A 22,644-nucleotide genomic window follows, 5' to 3' on the forward strand; every position below is an offset into this window, starting at 1 on the left:
AGTAGAACATTATAAAATATACTAAACATTACTATTAATCAAATGTATTTATCATGATATTACGTATTAGTATTGTGCTCTCTTCTAACTTGAAGAAGGGGCTGTTTTACAGTACTTTCCAGTTCGTAATATTTAATGCTACAACATCTACGCACTGCAGTCTTCCAATTTTGCTTAGCTCAATAAACAAAAGAACATCGTTGTGAAATTACATTTGAGAAAATGTCCGGGTGGCTCGTCTGTAAATGTCTTTTCAAATTGGTTGTGTTCTTGCCACGAATGAGCACTCCGCGTGCTTTACGCTTTGTTTTGTTTTGTTCGTTGTCAAACGTGAAGTGAGCTATGGACATTTTGTCGCTCTTTTAGACATCACCTCTTCGAATGCCGTCTTCCCGGGAGCTCATTTAAAAACTGAAAACCTTCGCTTCACGTCTCAATAAGTCAGGCTCGGATTGGTTCTCTTCTCTCATGCAGTCTCGCCTGTTCCATTTTGCCGGTTCTTTTGCTCATTCCTCGCATCTCTCCCTCTGCTGATTTGATTTTCGTCACAGTCTATTTTCGTCTCGTCCTTTATTCGTTGACGATAATGTCAATCAATTTATTCATAGTTTTATTCTCCATCAGTGCCTTCTATTTTAGTTTTCGTTTCGTTTTCGTCTGCAAAAATATATTCGTGACGAAAATAATGATGAAAATATTTAGTCAACGAAATTAACACTGTTTTCAAGGTAAAAAAATAAAATAAATGTTGACATTCTTCCTTGTATTCAAACAGGAAGTTGGTATGGGGCATATCACAGCAATTTTTCAGTATTTTTGGTCAGTTTTTCCAGACTGGAAATGCATTTTTATTGCATTTATCTGTTAAATGTCTACTGTTAGGCATATATAGTTGATCTCAAAGCTGACAGAAATGTGCATAAAGCTACAAACTTGGTTTCTAACTGTAATATAATCACTTTTCACTACTGTTCAAAGGTCTGGATCACAAATATTTTTCTATGTTTTAGAAAGAAGATTTAACCAATGTTGTATTTTACTGCGGCAAATAAATACAGTACAATTCTGAAATAATATTACCATATAAAATAACTATTTTTCTATTTTAATATATGTTAAAACATAATTTATTTTTGTGATGCAAAGCTGAAATTTCAGCATCTTTAGTCCAGTCTTCAATGTAAAATTATCCTATTCTTTTGAGGAATATTATGTTGAACACTAATATTTTGCTAAATAGTTTTGTGGAAAAAGTGATACATTTTATCAGAATTATTTTCGATGAATATAAAGTAAAAAAAACATTTTATTAACAGATTCTTTGTAACATTCTAAAATGCCTTTACTGTAAATTTGTATTACTTTGATGCATTCTTTGTTGAATAAAAGTATACATTTCTTCATAAGACAATAAAAATCATAGTGACCCCATCATTTTGAATGTTAGTGAATACAAATTTGTATTAATCATTGACTTATGCACAAATTGCCCATTTTGGCCTGTAAGGAAATATGTATTTAAGTTAGTAATGTCCATGTGTGTGATGTTTATGTGGATGCTGTAGTGTGCTAATTCCTAATTGTGCTACTTGTGCTTTACAAGTGTGAGTTTTTTTTTCTTTATGCCCGTCAGTCCTTATGCTCTTTGACCCCATCAGTTTTTCTACAACATTAGTGTTATCAAACTCTTTGCTTGCCCGTTTCCTCCTTCCTGTACTAATTTAGTCCTCTCATTCTCATTTTCTCAAAATCAGAGTGAGTCAGAGATCAGATCTGGCAGCAGTGAGAGTGCAGCGTCTCTCCAACTTAAAAATCCCAATTTAAAACCGTGACAGCGAGTTTCTAATATAGAAATGAGGTTAAACCCAGATCACCAGGCTCATGGTCAGCAGTTTATAGAGCAGTCACAAAAAGTCTGATCACACTTGCTTATTACTGTCTTTGGATGTGTCAGAATTCATCCATATATCCTGCGGGAATGTGAGGGCTAAGAAGAACAGATAGTTTTAATTTTATGCCTTTGTTTTACCATTACTGAGCTCATGATAAAACTTTTGGTCTTTAATTTAATTTCTGTCAATTTCTTCTCAGTACAGTGATGCAAGTTGACTATAGTTGAGATATATATAAAAAAACACTTTACATAATGATTCTTTGAATTAATAAATGGAGCTGTGGAGACGAATGACAAATATATTCTAAAAAACAGAAAGAGCATGGTGAATTGCACTAATTTCAATGAATTTGCAATGTGCGTATGTGGAGATTTATAACATAAATATTTATTTCATATTTTTACATAATGCATGTTAGCATGTATTATATTTTTACAAATACAATATTTTAATACACATTTTGTAAAGTGTTACCACACATACCAAGAACTGTTGGCAAGTTCAAGATCAAATTGCATTATATCAGAGCTTATAAATTACAGTTATACTGAGTTATATTCATGCATTATTTTTTTCCACATTTATAATTTGAGCTTTCGACTGGAATTGGGTTTCACCAAGAATGTGTCTCAATCTCATTATCCTGTTGAATGTTTTTTTCAAGTTTACTAAATCTTTCTTGGCAGAGTATGTTTGAAGCTTATGTTTTAATGTGTGTATGATAAACCTTTTGTTTGTGACACAATAGCGAGTATACCGGCAAGTGAGACAGAATCCATGAACACAGAAAATGAGAAAGGAGAAGATAAGGCAACATGTTGTGGCCCGACATGGTGAGAAAACTCACAAATACACATGAATGGATATTTGATCAGTAATGAATACCAATTGTAATATGCTGTATCTGTGAATACTCTGGTTTCTGCTTTAACTTTACAATTTGTTTTCATTACAGTCAAAAAATTTCAAAATCAAAATTCAGGTCAGTAATTTTGAGATTAGCTCACACTAATGTTCATTTACAGTTTATTTACAGCTGCACGTTATTGCATGTATTACTGTGAGCTTTTATTATCTAGCTAACTAGCTCGCAACACTGGGATATAATGCTAGACAGAAAAATTTTAGCTCGCTTGATAGCATTCTAGCATCTCGCTAGCTAGTCTTTTGTCTGTCTGTTCTATGTGTTGAGCATTTTGTCTGTTTAGCTTGCTAGAGAAAATCCTAGCTAGCATTCTGTCATCTCAATCTTTATTTGTAAACCTTTCACCCTGCTGAAAAAAACAATAGACACCATCACAAATTTGTGATGGTTTTACTTGTTATAATGGGACTTGTATTGGTGATAACAGAAACTGTAATGAACCCTGTGGGTTTCTACTGTTAATTGGTTACCTTCTATAGAGGGTAAGCATTGACGTCACTTTCCAGCCGGAATACACTCCCTCAGCTTGACTGAGTGGCAAAAGAGCCTGCTGCATGACTAGATTTAATAGGGAAAGCTGCGAAAACCTAAGCAAAACAAACCATAATCAGTTTACACTAAAGGTCATTGGACTCGATATAGTGTTCTTTACAACTTAGCAAAGATCCAGTGGTCCATGGATATCGATATGCAGCCAGGAATCATGTTTCATTAAATTTCGAACAGCTTAATTCGTACAGCTTGAGTCTTTACTCATTTTCAAGAAACATCAAAAGACTCATCTTTTTCACCTGCACTTAACCAACTAATACCAGCACTTTTCCTTTTCTTGTCTTTTCATTTATAAAAAAAAAAAAAAAAAAAAAAAACTGGCTATGTGTTCTATACTAGACTAACTGAGACTTTTCATGGCACTTGTATACTGTTGTTGTTCTCTTGTTGACCTGACTGCTTTTATTGTTCTCAATTGTAAGTCGCTTTGGATAAAAGCGTCTGCTAAATGATTAAATGTAAATGTAAATTTGCCAGTGAACACATTTTGTAAATACAAACTATGTTGGCATCATGAGATATGTATATATACAATATATAGGGTATGATTTTACCCCAAATTTCAACATATTAACATAAAATGATAACTGCAAATCTGTGTTTCGCTGCCTGGAGTCCATTTGTTTCTCTTAACTGCACATTTGCTTTTCTTTTCTGTAGCTTTCGGCAGTCTGTAAAAATATATCTCAGATTTCTTGTCGAATCTGTATGTACAGTCACTCCTAATACAGTAAACCCTAATGTACTATGTCCCAAAACACACTATAGGAAGTTGAGGGTTCGTAATGGTATTTGTAGTGGAAACCATTAATATTTCTAATGGTTTCTGTTGTTTTTTTCTTAGCAGGGATGAATGCTTTTCTGTTGTTCAAAAAGCATATGAATCAAAAACATCTAGCATTCAGTCTGTAAAGTTAGCTACTTTTCTATCTAGCATGCTATCATGCTAAGCTAATGTCTTAACATTGTACTATCCTATCTATTGAGTGTGAATTGTTCTGTCTAGTCTGCTGTCTATGTACTGTATTATTCTACTTTTCTGTTAAGAGTTCTGCTTAATCTTCTTGTGTTCTGTCCAGCATTCCATTTGTATCTCTTTTTTTATCTCCTTCTTTCAATGTATAATTTAGTTGTCATTTTTTCTCCGTGTGTCTGTGTTGTCTGACTTGACTGCTGTCTCTTTCAGTCGGCGCTGGCGTCGCTGGAACCGGTTGTGTCGGAGGAATTGTCGTTTGGCTGTGAAATCCGTGCCATTCTATTGGCTGGTGATCATCCTAGTGTTCCTCAACACTTTGACCATCTCTTCAGAACATGACAACCAGCCCTTGTGGCTCACGCAAGTCCAGGGTGAGCCCTACATGTGTTTGTGCTCTCGCTATAAATGTACAAGATCAAGACTTCTTCACATTCACACTGTGTTCTTTCTTCTTTCAACTTGATTGGTTTTCTCCTGTAGATGTAGCCAATAAAGTGCTGCTGGCCCTGTTCACGTGTGAGATGTTGGTGAAGATGTACAGTCTGGGTCTGCAGGCCTATTTTGTGTCTCTGTTTAATCGCTTTGACTGCTTTGTGGTGTGTGGAGGCATCACAGAGACCATCCTAGTCGAGTTAGAGATCATGTCACCTCTAGGCATCTCAGTGTTTCGATGTGTGCGACTTCTCAGGATCTTTAAAGTCACACGGTAAAGAATGAATATGACAAATTTTGTGTAGAGCACAGGACACTTTTATATGGTTTGTTTTTGCCTTTAGTCACTGGGCGTCTCTCAGTAACTTGGTGGCATCTCTGCTGAACTCCATGAAGTCCATCGCTTCTCTACTGCTGCTGCTCTTCCTCTTCATCCTCATCTTCAGCCTCCTCGGTATGCAGGTGTTCGGCGGCAAGTTTAACTTCGACGAGACACAAACGAAGAGGAGCACCTTTGACAACTTCCCTCAGGCCTTGCTCACTGTGTTTCAGGTCTGTCTGTGTGCAGCTGTTAAGTCTTTAGATTTGATTGGACATGTGTTTACTCTGATATGTGATGTCTTGTTTTCAGATTCTGACTGGTGAAGACTGGAATGCCGTCATGTACGATGGAATTATGGCGTATGGCGGCCCATCATCGTCGGGAATGATTGTGTGCATCTACTTTATCATTCTCTTCATCTGTGGAAACTGTATCCTTTTACTGCTGATTTGCTGAGCAAAGTCTAGTTGTGGGTTAGATGTTAACTATTTTTTTTCTATTTATTTTGGACGAAATTAACACATTTTATTCAGCAAACATGCATTAAATTGATCAGAAGTGACCAAATTCTTTTTTTTTTCTTTTTTTTTTACCTTTTGTAGTCTTTCAAATAAATGGTGTTCTTTTTATTTTAATGTTATTGCATATAACTTTTTAGTTTCCCCACAAATAATAAGCAGCTTTTCCATCAAAGGAATCCGTTTTATTTGAAAATATATTCATATATATATATATATATATATATATATATATATATATATATATATATATATATATATTTAATTGTAATAATATTTCACAAAATTACTGTTTTTACTGTATTTTTTAATCAAATAAATGTAGCCTGGGCGTTCTTAAGACATTTCTTTAAATATCTTTAATATCTCCATGTATCCGTTGAGAATGTGCAATTTAAATTAATTTGGGAAATTGTTTTGATATAATCTGCACACAGCTATTCTGTTATTTGCTCCACAAACAAACTAAAAGCATTTTCCCACAGTTCACACTTGCAGTGACATAAGTTGACAAGATCCCCCCCAAAAAATGCATTATATATATTATACACACGCATACACACACACGTATTTATATATGAGTGTGTTCCTATTTCAGAGCAAATACATAAATATCAAGATATACAGAATATATAAAAAATTACATTTTGCATTCAGAATTGCAATTATTCCATTGCATTTTATTCCAGATAGACTGTTAGTTGCTTGCTTATGAGCATCAAAATATTGTTGGTTTGCTTAACACATTGACACCTAGACATTCTTCTGAACGTGTTCTTGGCTATCGCTGTGGACAACCTTGCAGACGCAGAGTCTCTGAACACAGACAGCGACGATAAGAAGAAAGGGTAAATGATAATAGCTTGTAGAGGTCATCTTATCTGAAGTTGAGGGCCTGGATTGAGTTTCCTGTGCTTGTGTGCTGCATTTTTCAGTTTCTTTTTCTTTTTTTCCAAGTGATGAAAACGAGGAAAATGAAGAAGATGCCAAGGTAAGTAATTGTTTTTTGTGTTTGTATTTTATATGTTAGTAGTAGCATATAATAATGTTGGCTTTTCTCCTTCAGGCTGGAGACGAGGATGAGAAGGACAATGCAGGTAAAAAACTACATCTCCATGTATTTCCACATTGAAAACTATTTTTTAAATGTGTCCTGATCATCATGTCCATGTAACAGAGGAGGATGAAGACTTGCCGGACGTTCCTGCGGGGCCCCGCCCAATGATCTCAGAGCTTGTTAAGAAGGAGAAAATCACGCCAATCCCAGAGGGCAGTGCGTTCTTCATCTTCAGCAACACAAACCCGTATGTGTCACATTTAAGTCTGCTCAAACTTACACAGAACAAGACAGGAGCAAAGAGATGTGTAGACGTAGACATTTACATATATACTATAAATATATATAAAATTAGTCACTCTCATTTTATATTGAATTACATTTATCTGCATTCAATCATTAGGATCGAGTCAGTTAGAAATACAGTACCAAGGGTTCACACAAAACCAAGGGTTTGCCTTTAGTTACTATGCTGCCCGCAGTTGGAATCAGCTTCCAGAAGAGATCAGATGTGCTAAAACAATAGTCACATTTAAATCTAGACTTAAAACTCATCTGTTTAGCTGTGCATTTATTGAACGAGCACTGTGCAATTTTCACTGTTTTTTTTTAATAATTTTAAAAGTTTTAAAATTGCTTGTTTTATTCTTGTTATTATTTTTTTTCATTATTATTTTACTTTCTTTTATGTAAAGCACTTTGAATTACCATTTTGTACGAAATGTGCTGAATAAATAAACTTGCCTTGCTTTGCATTCTAGGTACACACATGCATGTATATATAAGAATAATATGTTTACACATTTAAAATATTTGTATATAATATAAATTATATAAATATATACATTGAAATATTTGTAAAATATATGCTGTATGTGTGTATTTATATATACATAATAAGTATACACAGTATACACACGTATATTTTGTAAAAAAAAATATTTTGAATGCGAATTAATCACGATTAATTATTTTACAGCACATTTAGCTTTATTTATATTTCAGTTGCAACTATTTCTATAAGTTTACGTTTTTAATCTAATATCAATATTCACAGATTTTTCAATAACTTTTTATAATTACTTGTATTTACATTAAATCCACATGTTTCTAATTACTATTTTCTAATTCTAGTTTCTAGTGTCACAAGGCAACTGAATTTGTGGTTTTAAATACTTAACAGAATATAATAGCCATTTAAAAAAAAAAAAAAAAACCTGCAAAGTTCAAAGTTTCAGTATGTATTTTTCTCTCTCTCTCTCTGTAGAATTCGTGTCGCATGCCACAAGCTGATAAACCACCACATCTTCACCAATCTCATCCTCGTTTTCATTATGTTAAGCTCCGCCTCCTTGGCAGCTGAGGACCCAATCAGAAACTTCTCTGCACGGAATATTGTGAGTACTAATTGCACACAGACAGATGTACACACAAACAATTTGGTTTGGTTACTTATTAATGTCCAAATCAATGGACATTAATGAGTCACACGTTCCGCCAATTCAACTAAAACATCATGGTAAGTGATATTTATTAAGTAAAACTTTTATTTTCACATATGAATATTGTAAAAATACTACATTTCTTTTTATTGGTTAAGAACAACTCAGTGTACTCAGATTGTGAAGATTTTATATATATATGACTAGTTGACTAGTTGCTTTGTGCATCTGTTATTCCTTCATCTCTTCATGTTTGCTAACTCTTTTCCTTCAAACTAAGGAAGCTACCTCACTGAAAGCGCAATGTTTTTGGGGTGTTACCGTTACAGACACACTGGTAAACCTGGTGGCCATTTCAGAAAGGAGTGAAAACTCTTAGTATATTAATCATGAAATGAGGGAAACTCTGGGTTTTCCATTTCAGAATGGGAGGTTTGTCAAACCTGAGAAAGCAAAGTCAAGCCCCATTTCTGAAAGAGAGGTAACTTGTACTACACCATGGTAACTTACTCTATGAACCTAACCTGATCAGGATCTCTTAAATACTATTTAAATAATTCATTCATTCATGCATGCTACAAAAATGCTTTTCATACGAATGGCTTCAGTGGTGTAGGCAGTAACACGTTGGGCGTGAAAAAATTACCATGAAAGTGAATAGTCTTATTTAAATAACCTACCGTTCAGCCAGTTTTCACCTGTTATATTATAACAGCGATAAGAATTAAAATTGTATTGAGTCTAAACTATGCAGACGTCTTTTTGGCGGGAGCTGTTGCCATGGTGAAACGTTATACCGGAGCTCTGTTCTGCCCTACAAAGGCAAAAGACCATAACTCGTTAGAGTGTGAAACTGAGAAAAACGACTTTAAAATTTTTTACTCGTCCAGCCAAATTAATTATAGGTAGGACAATGGAAATGTAACTATTAGATGTTTTAGTAATGAAAACTGTCTACATTAAAAAATGTTACCCCTATTTGGAAGTTAATGTACTCTGCCTTTTCATTGTCTGCAAAACATGAGAAGTCACACCAAGAAAAAAGGCAATAAATTCCACATCATCAATATTTGATTGATCACCATTAACAAAATCGTTATAGAAACAACTGTATAAAAAGTGTTCATGGGTTGTCTCATATAGGCTATTGCATATAGACTTTATTAAAAATATATATATTTTGATCGTAACAAGCAGATTTAAAGTGAAACATGAGTGGATACCAATTTTTTTTATATGCTCAGTATCGTAAAAGAATGTAAGACATAACATAATTGCTTTTATATTGGTTTGTATGAAATAGCCTAAACTAAAAGAACGACTTGTGGATTTATGTGAACACCAGCAAATGGGAATAATGCTCAGAAGTGTTGTGGATTAAATGTCTCCGATCAGTCCGATGACATCGCCATGGATTGATTTTATCAGGTTACAAGAAAATGTAGGATATAGATTTAATTGCGAACTGTTAGCAGGCTACTAATTGTATTCGAATCCACAAGCATCCAACTAGAAGTGATTTCCATTTTTATTCGGATAATTTTCTAAATATTACTGTTATTGTGTCATGAAATGTAGTTTTAAAATTATTTCAGGCGAAAATGTAGTTGTTTTAAACTCAAATATGCGGTTTATTCATAATAAAGACAGCGTCTATTTAAAAAATGTGTTTTGCCGATCTCGGAGATGAGCTCCATGCGATCAGCGGGAGCTCCGTCATCATGTATCCGCCGAGAACAGCCTCACCTCGGATAGATCTTCTGACATTAGCCGCTGGCTCTGATGTCTCTTTAGTGGTTCAAGATAAAATATAATTCGTTTGGGGTAAAATGAAACGTTTCGTATCTTTGGCCTTTATTCAATTTATCTATTAATATGTTTTTATATATATATATATATATATATATATATATATATATATATATATATATATATATAGGTCATTTTTATTCCTGTCTCTATAGAAATATTAACTTTTGTCATAAAGCTCCGGTTGACTGCTCACTGACAACATCAGTCGTTCCTCCTTGTTGAATGAGTAGAGAAAGGTATTCCTGCACAACCGGAGGCTGCAGGAACATACTGTTGAATGAGTGACACCTAGCAGGCCCCTGATTGGTTAACGCGGTGCGAATTGACGCCAAAGTTCAAATTTTTCAACTCGGGTGGTAGACGCGAATTCGCGTCAAACGCTAAATGCACAAAAAGCACCATTCGCGCGTCATTCGTGCCCCTCTTAACAACCCATTCGCGCCACGAGACCTCCAGACGCACGTAAATGCGCCTTTGCATTGACTTAACATTGAAATCATTCGCGCCAGACGCTCTATTCGCGTTTGGTGTGAACACAGCATTATACACATGATAAAGAATGTCTTGAATGTCCCAAAAATATAAATAACTAATTTTCGACAAAAATCTGAGTTAAGGTCTTTTGCCTTTGCATGGCAGAATTGATCATGGCTTTTCATAGTCTTAGTGCATGCTCTAAACTCAAAGTCAAAAACTCAGAGTTTCCCATCTCAGAGTAAGTCACTCATAGTTCAAGTTTTAACCCAGAGTTGGTTGAATCTCCCTACTGAAATGGGCCCCTGGAATGATTAAATAAACTATTTCTTTTCTGATGACAAATTATGATTGATGAATGTTTTGTTAAACATGTACGTTGCTCTTTGCAGATACTTGGTTACTTTGACTATGCTTTCACGGCTATCTTTACTGTAGAGATCGTGTTAAAGGTAAATGTCCTGCCCTGTGCTGGTGTTGTGTGTGGTGTATGTGCAGTAACGCTGTAACCGTCTGGTTTATTCCAGGTCCTAGGCTATGCAGATTATGTCTTCACTAGTATGTTTACATTTGAGATCGTGTTAAAGGTAACCTTTCGGCACACAGGCCTGGCTGCATTATCTCCATGTGTGTCACCTGCTACTTCAGTACTACCTGGCTTGATCAATCTCTTTTCTTTCTCTTTTTTTAAACCACGGCTCCTCTTTTACTAAAAGACTAAAAGAAAAGAAATGTCTTAGAACATGAAAGCACGTCTTCATCAAACAAAGCACAAGAGTTGTCAGGTTTTCAGCTTTCTTTTGGGGAGAAACGACAGGGCTTGAACCTGAACCCTGATTGGTCAAAGTGGGGTTAAGGAAGTTGGGAGAAATCACACAGGATGTGTCTGTGAAACTAAAATCCTTTTTGTTGAGGAAAGAATCTAATTTGAAAAAGACGAAACTATGCAACTCTTTGTGATATGAGAACAACACTGCCTCTCTCATGCCTTCATAACCGATTGGCATGTGTCCAGTCCATAAAAGAGGGGGCAAATACAACCATGCTTGGACAGAACATGGTTCAAACCCCTTGACTGAGTGCATATCAATGCAATGTGACCTCCAGCGCTGAACGGGGCAGCACAGTTATTTCTCTCTGGTTGTGTTCAGAAAATCATACTACAGTACCATCCGTATTATTTCTATTTGTAGTATATATAATTTTATATTTACTTTTAATTTATTTTTCCGTTTCAGTAATTTAAAAAGATTTAAGGTATCTGCCATTATAGTATTTATATCATATATAGACTTTCCTGCATTTTATTAAATCTATAAATTGTTTCTAATTATTCACTAGTCACTAGGCAACTACTTTTAATAATTTAATAACTTAGAAAAAACACAAGAAACACAGAAAACAGTACCCACAATTCAGTGTGCATTTCTTGTGTAGTGAATGAACCAGAAAATATATATTTTTAATCAGCTTGCCAAAATGTAACACATTTTTATACAAAATGTACATTAAAAAAATTTAAATATATTTTCAAGATGCTTATTGATGCAACTCACATGCAGTGCATTACAACACTATTAGCATGCTACTGTTTGAAACTATTTTGAAATGTTTTATTACTATTTCGATTTTTTTATATTCTGAACCTGGCCCTATTCAGGCACAGTGGCAGAATTCTTTCTCTACTGGTGCTAAGTGGGGGCTAGACCAATATGTGGGGATGCTTAGAAAATAAATTATATTGATGACGTCAGATATAAAAAATTTTGGCGGGTCTATAGCGCCCCCTAGCCCTGTTGTAGCGCCGTCACTGGCCCTATAGTTTTGTGGAGAGGTAAGAAGTGCTGAGCTTGGACCAGCAACTACTAAAAACATTTTAGGTAAAAGATTTACAGTTTTCATGAAACATTTTTATGTAGTTACCTAAATTTGATTGGTCTCTGATTAGCGGTGTAATGTTAACGTAACTCAGTGCTTGCCCTTCTAGTGTGTGGTTGCATCTGTATTCATATACATTCAGCGAATAACTCCTTTGCATTCATGATTTTGGAACGACTTGCTTTGGTTTTGGCTCGTCTTTTCTCTGCCTGCTGAAAATGAAGTTACAGTAGGAGCTTTTTTCCCTATTTTTTTTTACTTTGTCGAAGGGAACAGGGCGCAATGTTCTCAAGAAAAAAAAAAAAAAAAAAACGGCTCACATGAATGTGACAGTAAGGGACGTTCTCATTTCAGATCGCCTAATAGATAAGTTTCGTTTTCTTTCTGACTCTTTCTGTCTTTTCTTTCTCTTTTGTCTTCTCCTATATTCTTTCTGTCAATCCTTATTTCTTCTGTCTTAATTTAGGCCCCTTCAAAGCTCGGCAACAAACAGCATGTGTTATTGCTGGGCCCCCTAGTGGCCGATTGTGAAACAGAGCTTACTACTGCATTCATGTAGACTCAGGCCGTGAGGGTTTGGCGGAGTTAGTGCTAGGATCTCGCCTTTAGTCCAACTCCGAGCACGCCACCCTTAAAAACAGAGTGATATTATGGAGTGTTTATGTGTGTTTCTGTCTATACAGGTGTGTGTGTGAGTGTGTGTGTGTGTGAGAGAGAGAGTATCTTCTCCGTCTGAGAGTCTGAGAGTGTGATTTGTTGTTTCTTATGTCTGTGTCTTTCATTACGGTGGATCAAGTTTTGACCATCTATGATTGTTTTGTCAGATGACCACGTATGGCGCGTTTCTCCACAAGGGGGCTTTCTGCAGGAACTACTTTAATCTTCTCGATCTGCTGGTGGTCGGCGTGTCACTGGTGTCCTTCGGAATTCAGTGAGTGATCGTTTTATTTTAGAGCTTCGTGGTTAATTAATATAAAACCAGAATCATATTGTGTGATAATTAAATCCCAAAGGTTGAAATAACCTTAAATAAATATTTATTATTATTGTCATTATAATAAATTATAAATTACTATTATTTACAATCAAATATTACAAGGTAAGATTTCTTGTTTCATTATGTAGATTTACAATAATATTAATATTTGTTCATATTTTCTTAAATACTTTTCTTAAATACTTTTTTTTTACTGTGAAATTACTTTATACAATTACTTAATATATATATATTATTCTTTTTTATATTGTATTTGTATTTATTAGTAATTATATTCTAGAGGGCTCTAATTTCCACCTAATAGCAAAGTATTACAATATTAATATTTCTTCTTATTTTTTATTTTTATATTTATTTTATAGTCATTTTATAAATAAAAATAAAAAATGTCTAAATAATGCCACAATACAGTCAATCTTTTTTTTAATTACATTTTAAATTACAATTTTAATTTTATTAAGAAAAAAAATCACAGTTAGATTTTACAGCGCTATTATATTCCCTGATTGAAAGAAAGCAGCACGACTTTGGTCAAAGGTTGCCTTTTTTCTTTGCTGATTTCTCAATTATATAAAATGTAAATATCAGTTTTACCATTAGAACTTTTTTGACAAAATCCAGTAAAAGTTCTAAAATGAATGTGTAATTGACCTAGCTGAGATAGGCCAAGTTGGCCTGGTTTGGTGCTGGTCTTGCTGTCAGACTTGGTGTTCACAGACAAAACTTTCCATGATTCCATGAAGCTAGATGACGAAGGAAGTTAGCTATGTTTGCTAGTTCAGAAACCTGTCAGAGACACCAGCATCATAAGGACTTTAATGCATGAATATCTTTTCTTGGTCTCTGTTGTTTTTTTTTTTGTTTTTTTACATGTGTACGTGTCTGTCTCCTGCAGATCGTCAGCTATCTCAGTGGTGAAGATTCTGAGGGTTCTGAGGGTGCTGCGTCCACTCAGGGCCATAAACAGAGCTAAAGGACTGAAGGTTCTGCTCACTGCTTGCTTAGATATGAATTGTCTACAGTGAATATGAATGTTAATATGATTAATTGGAATAGGGCTTTCACTGTTCCCTGCCAGCTCTTTAATCAACTATAAATGTAACGTTTGTCTGACAGCCTCTGTGCTTTATCCTTTGCTTTCTGCAGCATGTGGTCCAGTGTGTGTTTGTGGCCATCAGAACTATTGGAAACATCATGATTGTCACCACACTGTTACAGTTCATGTTCGCCTGCATTGGTGTACAGCTCTTCAAGGTAAAATATTTCGTATATGGCATGGGTTTTTACGTTTTTTTTTTTTTTTTTTTTTTTTTTTTTGTGTATTTATGAAATAAGTAATCACCCAGGCTGCATTTATTTTCTTCAGGGCAAGTTTTATCGTTGTAATGATGAAACCAAATCCAGCCCAGAGGAGTGCAAGTGAGTCGAAACTAAAGTCTGAACATTTTAATCATTGCTGATATTAACTACTTAACATCATGCACTTTTTTAAATAAGCCTTTCTAAGAAGACCAGTTGCTTTCACAACATTTACAATTATTGTAATAACATTCACTAAAGGAAACAGCTGTAAAAGAGGTGAAAATACTGTTTTCTCTCTCTCAGGGGAACATATATCCTGTATAAGGAAGGTGACGTGAACCAGCCAATCATTCAGAAGCGCTATTGGCACAACAGCGATTTCAACTTCGATAATGTGCTCATGGCCATGATGGCTCTATTCACAGTGTCCACGTTTGAAGGCTGGCCATCGTAAGCATTCAACAATACAGCATAATGTACATCAGATATAGAACAGCACCTTTAATTGATTAGATTTTTTTATCTTATTTTGCTATTTTATGATGTTTTGTTTTGTGCACCTTAATATACATCAGATACAGAATAGCATCTTTATTTTAGTATATATTAGGATTTTATTTAATTATATTAATTATTTCTCTTCACCTTCAGATGTAAAACAGCACTGTTTATTTTATTTTTATGCAACTTATAAATCAAACTTTTTTTTATGATTCGTAATATAAATCAGATATAGAATAGAACTATATATATTTATTCTATTTTATATTTCTTTATATTATTATTATTATTATTATTTTTATTAAATTTTATAGATCGGTATACAATAGAAAATTTTATTATATTTTTTTATGCACTTCAATATTTATGTGTCAGATGTAGATTGGCTTATTTTTTTTATTTTTACTTTATTGACTTTTATTTTAGTTTGTTATTTTATTGTTATATTATGCTCCTTATTATAGGTCAGATATAGAATAACAGCTTTATCTAATTTTTATTTTGTAGACAATAAATACTAAGCGCATATATCAAATCTTTTTTCTTTTTTTTTACATTTATTGCTCTTTATGCATCCAGGAACAAAAATTTAAGCGATAATCAGATGCTTATTTTTTTCCAACCTATAGTTTTGGGTATTTTTTAAATCAGCATTACTCTGTAATATCAGTGATGTTGAAAATGGCTCTATATAATTGGATATTGTGAGATAGCTAATATTGGTTCTTTTATTGCGCATTGTTACTCAGACAGTCGAGTTTCCATTTTCAAAACCACAGGGGAAATGAGCGAGTGTGTTATTGTGTTTTTGGTGTTTGTATTGGCGCTGTTGGGAAGTGCCACTGTGAACTTGATGCCAACAGTAGCACGCTGTCCCTGTAATTACAACACCACACTGCTTCAAATGTTCTGTTAGTTTAACACGCACTTAGTTTCACACACACTGTGACAGAATAACACGATATAGCTGTTCTGTAACTGTGGGTGATGAAGAACACTTTTTCCTTGGCTCTCATTTCTTTTTAGTTTACTTCTACATTTTGTCTTTCCTAAGGTTGTTGTACAAGGCCATAGACTCCAACCGGGAGAACTTGGGTCCGATCTACAACTACCGTGTGGAGATTTCCATCTTCTTCATCATCTACATTATCATCATCGCCTTCTTCATGATGAATATCTTCGTGGGTTTCGTCATCGTGACTTTTCAGGAACAGGGAGAGAAGGAGTACAAGAACTGTGAGCTGGACAAGAACCAGGTAAGAGAAGACACAACAAGAGTAAGTGGAACATGGGATGTGTCACAAACCAGTGTGCTGCTTATCTAGAAAGTATTTTTAGGCAACAAAATGATGCTGGCTTATCATTTTCCAGTTCCTCATCATTTCTATGGACTCTCTATAATGTTAATGTATTCATTTAAATGTATTTACAAGTTAATGTATTCATCAAAATGTATTTACATGTTAAATATGTAAAGAAACCGAAATTAAGTTGGTTGTTACTACTATTTAAGTTATGTAATTGTGTTTGCAACCAAAAAACACTGATTTTGCACAATTCTTCCTTAATACAGATAAAGGAGACAGAATTTCATTCAATCTTTGTGTATTTTATTTACAGACAAAGCTAAAAAACATTACATGTGAGGAGACATAACAAAATCTTTTGGAAAACATAAAAACATTTATATATTAGATGTGAGCGTGGTGTATTTTTCTAACATGGCGCCTTCACAACAATATTTGGACACATATTGGTCCAAGCACAGCACACAACCACGATTGTATCCAGCAAAGTCTTCAGCTCAGTCTCATGACCGGTGTGGACAGTGCCCGGTGATGGGGGTGGATTCACAGGACCATCCATCTCAGGTGCAGGTGTAGTGTCTGACAGTAACAATATAAAGAAATTGTGTCATATCACAACCTCTATTCCTAAGGAATCCAGATTAGATATACATAGGATACACACAACATACACTACCGTTCCAAAGTTTGGGGTCAGCGAGATATTTTAGAATGTTAAAAGAAGCATCTTCTGCTCACCAAGGCTGCATTTATTTGATATAAATAAATAAATAAATAAATATTAAAAACAGTAATATTGTGAAATATTATGACTTTTCTATTTTAATATATTTTAAACTAATTTATTCCTGTAATTAAAGCAGGAACACACTCCAACATTTCATAGGCAGGTTTGCCTGCAAACAGTCACCAAATAAATTGCAATGTAGCGTAGATGTACAACATTTAAAACTGATTAACGTATCGCTTTAGTACATTGGTAACTTAAGCTCATTTTCTAGCCATTTAATGCTAGTTAACAGTTAACATTTACAGAGAGTAATTGTAACTTACCTTTGTGAAAATGCTTTGAACACACCATCATGTGTGGTGGAGTGTTATCGAAGGTAATCTTGGCCTCCTTACCGCTGCTATCCTTGCCATTCGTCGCCTTTTTGTCACCTCTCAAACAAGGCTTGTACTATTATTTATCCCCGCTGGAAAACGATAAAAATATATTCCGTTAGCTTCATGCCACTTTGCATTTTATAACACAGCAGGTAAATGGCATCTTGAACACTGCGTTCTTCCCTCCATGCAAAGAAGTCTTGTGCCTAATGTTTGTGCCGCGGATTCCCAAAATGCTTTGCGTTCACCACTGGGAATACGTCATGATGACGATACATTAGTGATCTCTATAAGGTTGAGAACCAAGCCATGTAGTTTCTGCTTGTACTGTATTCTATTTATTTCTGCAGTATACATTATATTGCATATGAGTTGATGTCCACTTAATTTACATTTGAAGATAAAATCCAAAAGCCTGTATGTTAATTGACAGAATGAAAAGCATGGTTTTATCTGTGTGTTCCTCAGCGTCAGTGTGTGGAGTATGCATTAAAAGCACGTCCTCTCAGGAGATACATCCCAAAGAACCCCTATCAGTATAAGTTCTGGTATGTGGTGAACTCCACCGGCTTTGAGTACATCATGTTTGTCCTGATCTTACTCAACACCATCTGTCTCGCCATTCAGGTAACTTTCTTTATTCTTAGGTATTTACAAGTAGAGTTTGGGTTTAAATTAGGGATGTTTGTAGCAACTCATAATATTCATTTGAATTAATCTAAATTTTCCATGCACAAAAAGAAGTAAACCACAGAACATGAGGATTCATATCATATGTGACCCTGGACCACAATACCAGTCTTAAGTCGCTGGGGTATATTTGTAGCAATAGCCAAAAATACATGAATGGAATAAAATTTTAATATGTGGTGTTAGGTGTTATTACTGTACCGCCATGATGTTATGCAAAACATTTCGTTTTATGTGGATATTGGAACGCGAGTGAAGTACATAATATTTTGGCATTCAAATACATCGTGAATATGAAAACGTGTCGAATGGGGTTTCATTTTCTTTTCTTTTTCATTTTCCCAACATTTTATAACAGTAGCCAGGTGGTGAAGACAAGAAAAAAGAAACTAAATTACAATGTTACTTGCAATCGCCACTTGCACTCTCCGCTACCTGTGACGTCACTTGCAATCAATACAAATTAAGCTTTTTTCCCATATAGAATAAACTGTCTACAACTCATTTATATCACCTTCTTTGTAAATTAAGCTACATTGTGTTTTATTTATAATGATTTTCTATAGGAGGAAAACGTTTAATGTACAATATAACGCACTGCGTTCTGTACTCGTCTGCTTGCCTGTACAGAGTTGATCCTTTTAAAATCACTTAATGCATTTCATAATGCACGTTCATATTTGCTGGTCTGTATTTACGTTGAGTCATCAACAAGACATATAGGCTAGGCCTACTGAATTGTCTTTATCATCTTAGTCTGTTATTGGACCACATTGAGCGTTTTGTTGTATGGGAGGACAAAGTTTGCGCATTGTGTTCATAGCCGTCTGCTTGTCTTGAAGTACATTAAATAATAACTATATATTGAATATGGTCTTTTAATTGAACTTAATGTATCTTAATGCATTATGTCATATTAAGTGTTTCTTATTTCTACAGGAGGAAAATGCTTAACGAAAGACTTTGTGCATTGCGTTCATATTCTGCTATTCTGTGGCCACGGATTTGCCGGTTTTGTCTTTTTCTTGCAGGACCCTATACGTTATAGTACTAAATTAGGTTTAATCACCACCACAGCGTCTTGTTTCCATTGGCAACATGCACGATTTGTGTTGATAGCAAGTGACGTCACAGGTAGCGGAGAGTGCAAATAGCAATTGCAAGTGACATTGTAATTTAATTTCTTTTTTCTTGTCTTCACCACCTGGCTACTTTTGTAAAAACAAAAAGTTATCAATAAATAGAACAAAAAAAAATAAAAAATTAAGACTGCAAGGGATGTTGCTAGCGGAAGCACAAGTGTCTGAGGGTGTAAGTCTGAAAGTGCAAGTCTGCAGCCAGACCCTTCTCCAATAAATTGCAATTTCTACAGTTTTTCTATTGTACATTTAATTAACATTTCTACAATTTCATATCACACATTTCTCTGTCCAGCACTACGGTCAGTCCGAGCTTTTCAATTATGTTATGGACATCCTGAATATGGTCTTCACTGCCGTCTTTACTGTGGAGATGTTACTCAAACTGATCGCCTTCAAACCCCGGGTGAGTAATTCAAACACACAGATACAGCCTTCACACATAATCACATAGTTTACCATTTGGACATTCGTAAAAGCACCGTATAAATACGCTTCCCTTCTCAATATGTCATAGTGTTCCACTTATATCATGCCAGTTTTATCATGTTAACATCCCTCTGCCCCACTCTCTGCTTTGACACATGCAGATTTGTGTTGAGAAGAACAGAATGCTAGTAAGCAGCTCAGTGTGATTTGCAGTGCTGTCGTTTTCAGCTTTTCTGTGTGGCGTGACTAGCAGTGTTTCTTTACCACATTCACACTTTAGACTGACATCAGTAGAAGACAAATGCATGAAGTTCTTACTTTATAATATAGTAAACTTTCTATTTAATATTAATACTTTGTGTTGATTGATGCTGTAATAACCCAGTTAACAAGAAATGTTCTCAGAATGTTCTCAGAACTAACAGACTAACATTCTGGCAAACTTCTCCCATTATAAAATATGAAAGTTTGTTCAAAATATTCTGGGCATTAATAAAATTATTGGCACAAAAATTATTTATACACGCTGAAACATATTAGATGTTTTGTCTATTTTATTTATTTTTTATTTTTATTTTATTTTTTTCATTTAATTAGCAAAATGACAATTTAACATTCCCTAGTTGTTGTTTTTTACATTCAAAGAAATTTTTGTATCGAGATACTATTCAGTTTATTAATATTTAGAATGAGGAAAACCAGGAAGGAGGCAAAAATTGTATATATATATATATATATATATATATATATATATATATATATATATATATATATATATATATCTCTAGATAGGCAGGCAGGCAGGCAGACAGACAGACAGACAGACAGACGGATAGAAAGATGTTCTAGTTAATTTTTTTATTTATTTAAATAAATTGTTAAAATAAATCAAAATTTGAAATGTTGTATTTCCATTAGTTTATTATCATGATTGTTATTATTGTTATTTCTTATTTTATTTTTCAAAAATGACAAATTTTTGCATGGTTCAACTTTGTTCTAGTTAACCATGATTCAAACACCCAATAAATAATGTTTTTAGAAAAAAGAACATTTCTGAGAATATTCAGAAATAACATTTTCATAATTTTATTCTTAGAATGCATTTTTTTTAAGTAGCTGGGGAGCTATTATCTAGTGTTTTTTTTTTTTTTTTTTTGTAAGAATTTCTGCATAATTGGATATGTACAGCAATTTATTGCTAATCATCACATATATTTTCCGGCCGTCCGCCCCTTTGCGTTTCGCAGGGGTATTTTTGGGGATGCCTGGAACATCTTTGATGCTTTGGTTGTGATCGGCAGCATTGTGGACATAGTGCTGAGTGAGACTGATGCAAGTACAGCACAGTTGTAGGCCCTGTCCCCTCTAATATCTGCTCACCCGTCTCAGACTCGCTTTCAGCTCAGGATGAGCTACTTTTCAACTGACAGCTGATTTATTTGTCTGCTGAGATCTAACATCTGTATTTCTTTCTTTTCACCCTCATTCTTTCTCCAATCATTTCTTTCCCCCTCCTCCTTTTGTGTGGTGTGTCTTTTATTAACAGCATTATTTCACTGATGCATGGAACACGTTTGACGCCTTAATTGTTGTCGGTAGCGTCGTAGACATTGCTATCACTGAAGTTAACGTAAGTAAAACCGTATTCTCCTTTCCAAGTTTAGAAGCCTTGCAAGAAAACCATGTCTGGTGCCCAACACAAATTATATCCAGAAGAGTATATGTTAACTAGAATAATGAATGAATTTAAGTAACACTTTATGATTTAATCAGTGGATCTCTAATCGGTTTGCTTCAGAGCCCAGAATTTACATTGGACTTCAACAGTAATACAATTGTTCATTGCATTGTACAAAAGTAAAAAACAAATAATAATAATATATATATATATATATATATATATATATATATATATATATATATATATATATATATATATATATATATATATATATATATTCAGACACTCCGTATGCTCATTGTGTAATTTTATTTGATGATATATAAATATGTTAATTAAGGACCTCATATTATTATTTACCTATATTTTTGAAGTCCCTATGAAATCAAAATGTAATTGTTTTGGCTTTTGGTATGAGTATGTTAGGCTTAAGATTATCTATGAGCTAGTGTGTTTCTAGATATCTGTCTAGAAACTAGATGTTTTCAACATCATTACTTCAGCCTTCAATTGTCACATGATCCTTGAAGTTATTCTAATATTCTGATTTGCTGCTCAAAAAATCTGATTATCTGTTGTGATTCATATTTTTTTCAGGATTACTTGATGATCAGAAACCTGTATTTTTTTTTTGTTGCATTATAAATATCTTTACTGTCAAATTTGATCAATTCAATGCATCATTGATTCATCGCATGACAGGAACATTTTGTGAAAGCCTTAACAGCTGAGACCATATTTTTCCAGTCAGTTTAATTTCTTGTAAGGGCACTTCTGGTTTTTTTGCAAGGTTTCACTATAAGTTGTCTTAAATGTGAATTGAGGTCAAACATCTAACATTTTCTGTTTCCCCGGCTTTATCTGAAACAAAACCCTGAGGACTCTGCTGCTGAGAAAACAACCTTTATGTTGTGTGTTTGTGTTGACCATCAATCTGTGGCCTTACATCCAAATGTGTGTAAATGCAGTCAGAACTGCAGAAATCCATCAGCTGGTTTATCTTAATGCTTGTTCTTCCATTCTGTCTCCATAGAAGCTTGTAGAGGAAAGTATAGCAAGATCTGATCTCCTGTTTGCTTGTGTTCTGCTTCATAATGACTTGATTCCTTGAAGTGCTGTGAGGAAAGGATTTGACAATATTGTGCTGTTTGAAGAGTTTTCATCAAGATCAGTTTGGAAAAAAAAAGCATATTTGTGCCTTGCTG

General features: G+C 34.3%; 1 protein-coding gene across 11 annotated transcripts in view; it reads left to right on the forward strand.

The window, feature by feature from the left end:
• The window catches only part of cacna1da (calcium channel, voltage-dependent, L type, alpha 1D subunit, a), a 92,183-nt gene that overhangs the window by 40,798 nt on the left and 28,741 nt on the right, over positions 1-22,644 (forward strand). For 4 of the 11 annotated variants that reach the window (XM_026275002.1, XM_026275003.1, XM_026275004.1 and 1 more), the window contains 22 exons: positions 2,644-2,728; positions 2,851-2,877; positions 4,559-4,719; positions 4,829-5,054; positions 5,125-5,332; positions 5,412-5,532; positions 6,378-6,468; positions 6,578-6,611; positions 6,687-6,717; positions 6,798-6,924; positions 7,945-8,074; positions 10,798-10,857; positions 10,933-10,992; positions 13,108-13,214; positions 14,176-14,263; positions 14,427-14,534; positions 14,647-14,699; positions 14,886-15,032; positions 16,138-16,339; positions 17,966-18,124; positions 19,622-19,732; positions 21,305-21,388. In XM_026275002.1, the coding sequence (XP_026130787.1) occupies positions 2,644-2,728; positions 2,851-2,877; positions 4,559-4,719; positions 4,829-5,054; positions 5,125-5,332; positions 5,412-5,532; positions 6,378-6,468; positions 6,578-6,611; positions 6,687-6,717; positions 6,798-6,924; positions 7,945-8,074; positions 10,798-10,857; positions 10,933-10,992; positions 13,108-13,214; positions 14,176-14,263; positions 14,427-14,534; positions 14,647-14,699; positions 14,886-15,032; positions 16,138-16,339; positions 17,966-18,124; positions 19,622-19,732; positions 21,305-21,388 (2,420 nt within the window). The remainder of the gene's footprint in view (positions 1-2,643; positions 2,729-2,850; positions 2,878-4,558; positions 4,720-4,828; positions 5,055-5,124; positions 5,333-5,411; positions 5,533-6,377; positions 6,469-6,577; positions 6,612-6,686; positions 6,718-6,797; positions 6,925-7,944; positions 8,075-10,797; positions 10,858-10,932; positions 10,993-13,107; positions 13,215-14,175; positions 14,264-14,426; positions 14,535-14,646; positions 14,700-14,885; positions 15,033-16,137; positions 16,340-17,965; positions 18,125-19,621; positions 19,733-21,304; positions 21,389-22,644) is intronic. The other 7 variants (XM_026275006.1, XM_026275009.1, XM_026275011.1 and 4 more) reach the window with 2 other exon arrangements.

The sequence above is a fragment of the Carassius auratus genome, chromosome 11, assembly GCF_003368295.1.
Source record: "Carassius auratus strain Wakin chromosome 11, ASM336829v1, whole genome shotgun sequence".
Classification (NCBI taxonomy): domain Eukaryota; kingdom Metazoa; phylum Chordata; class Actinopteri; order Cypriniformes; family Cyprinidae; genus Carassius; species Carassius auratus.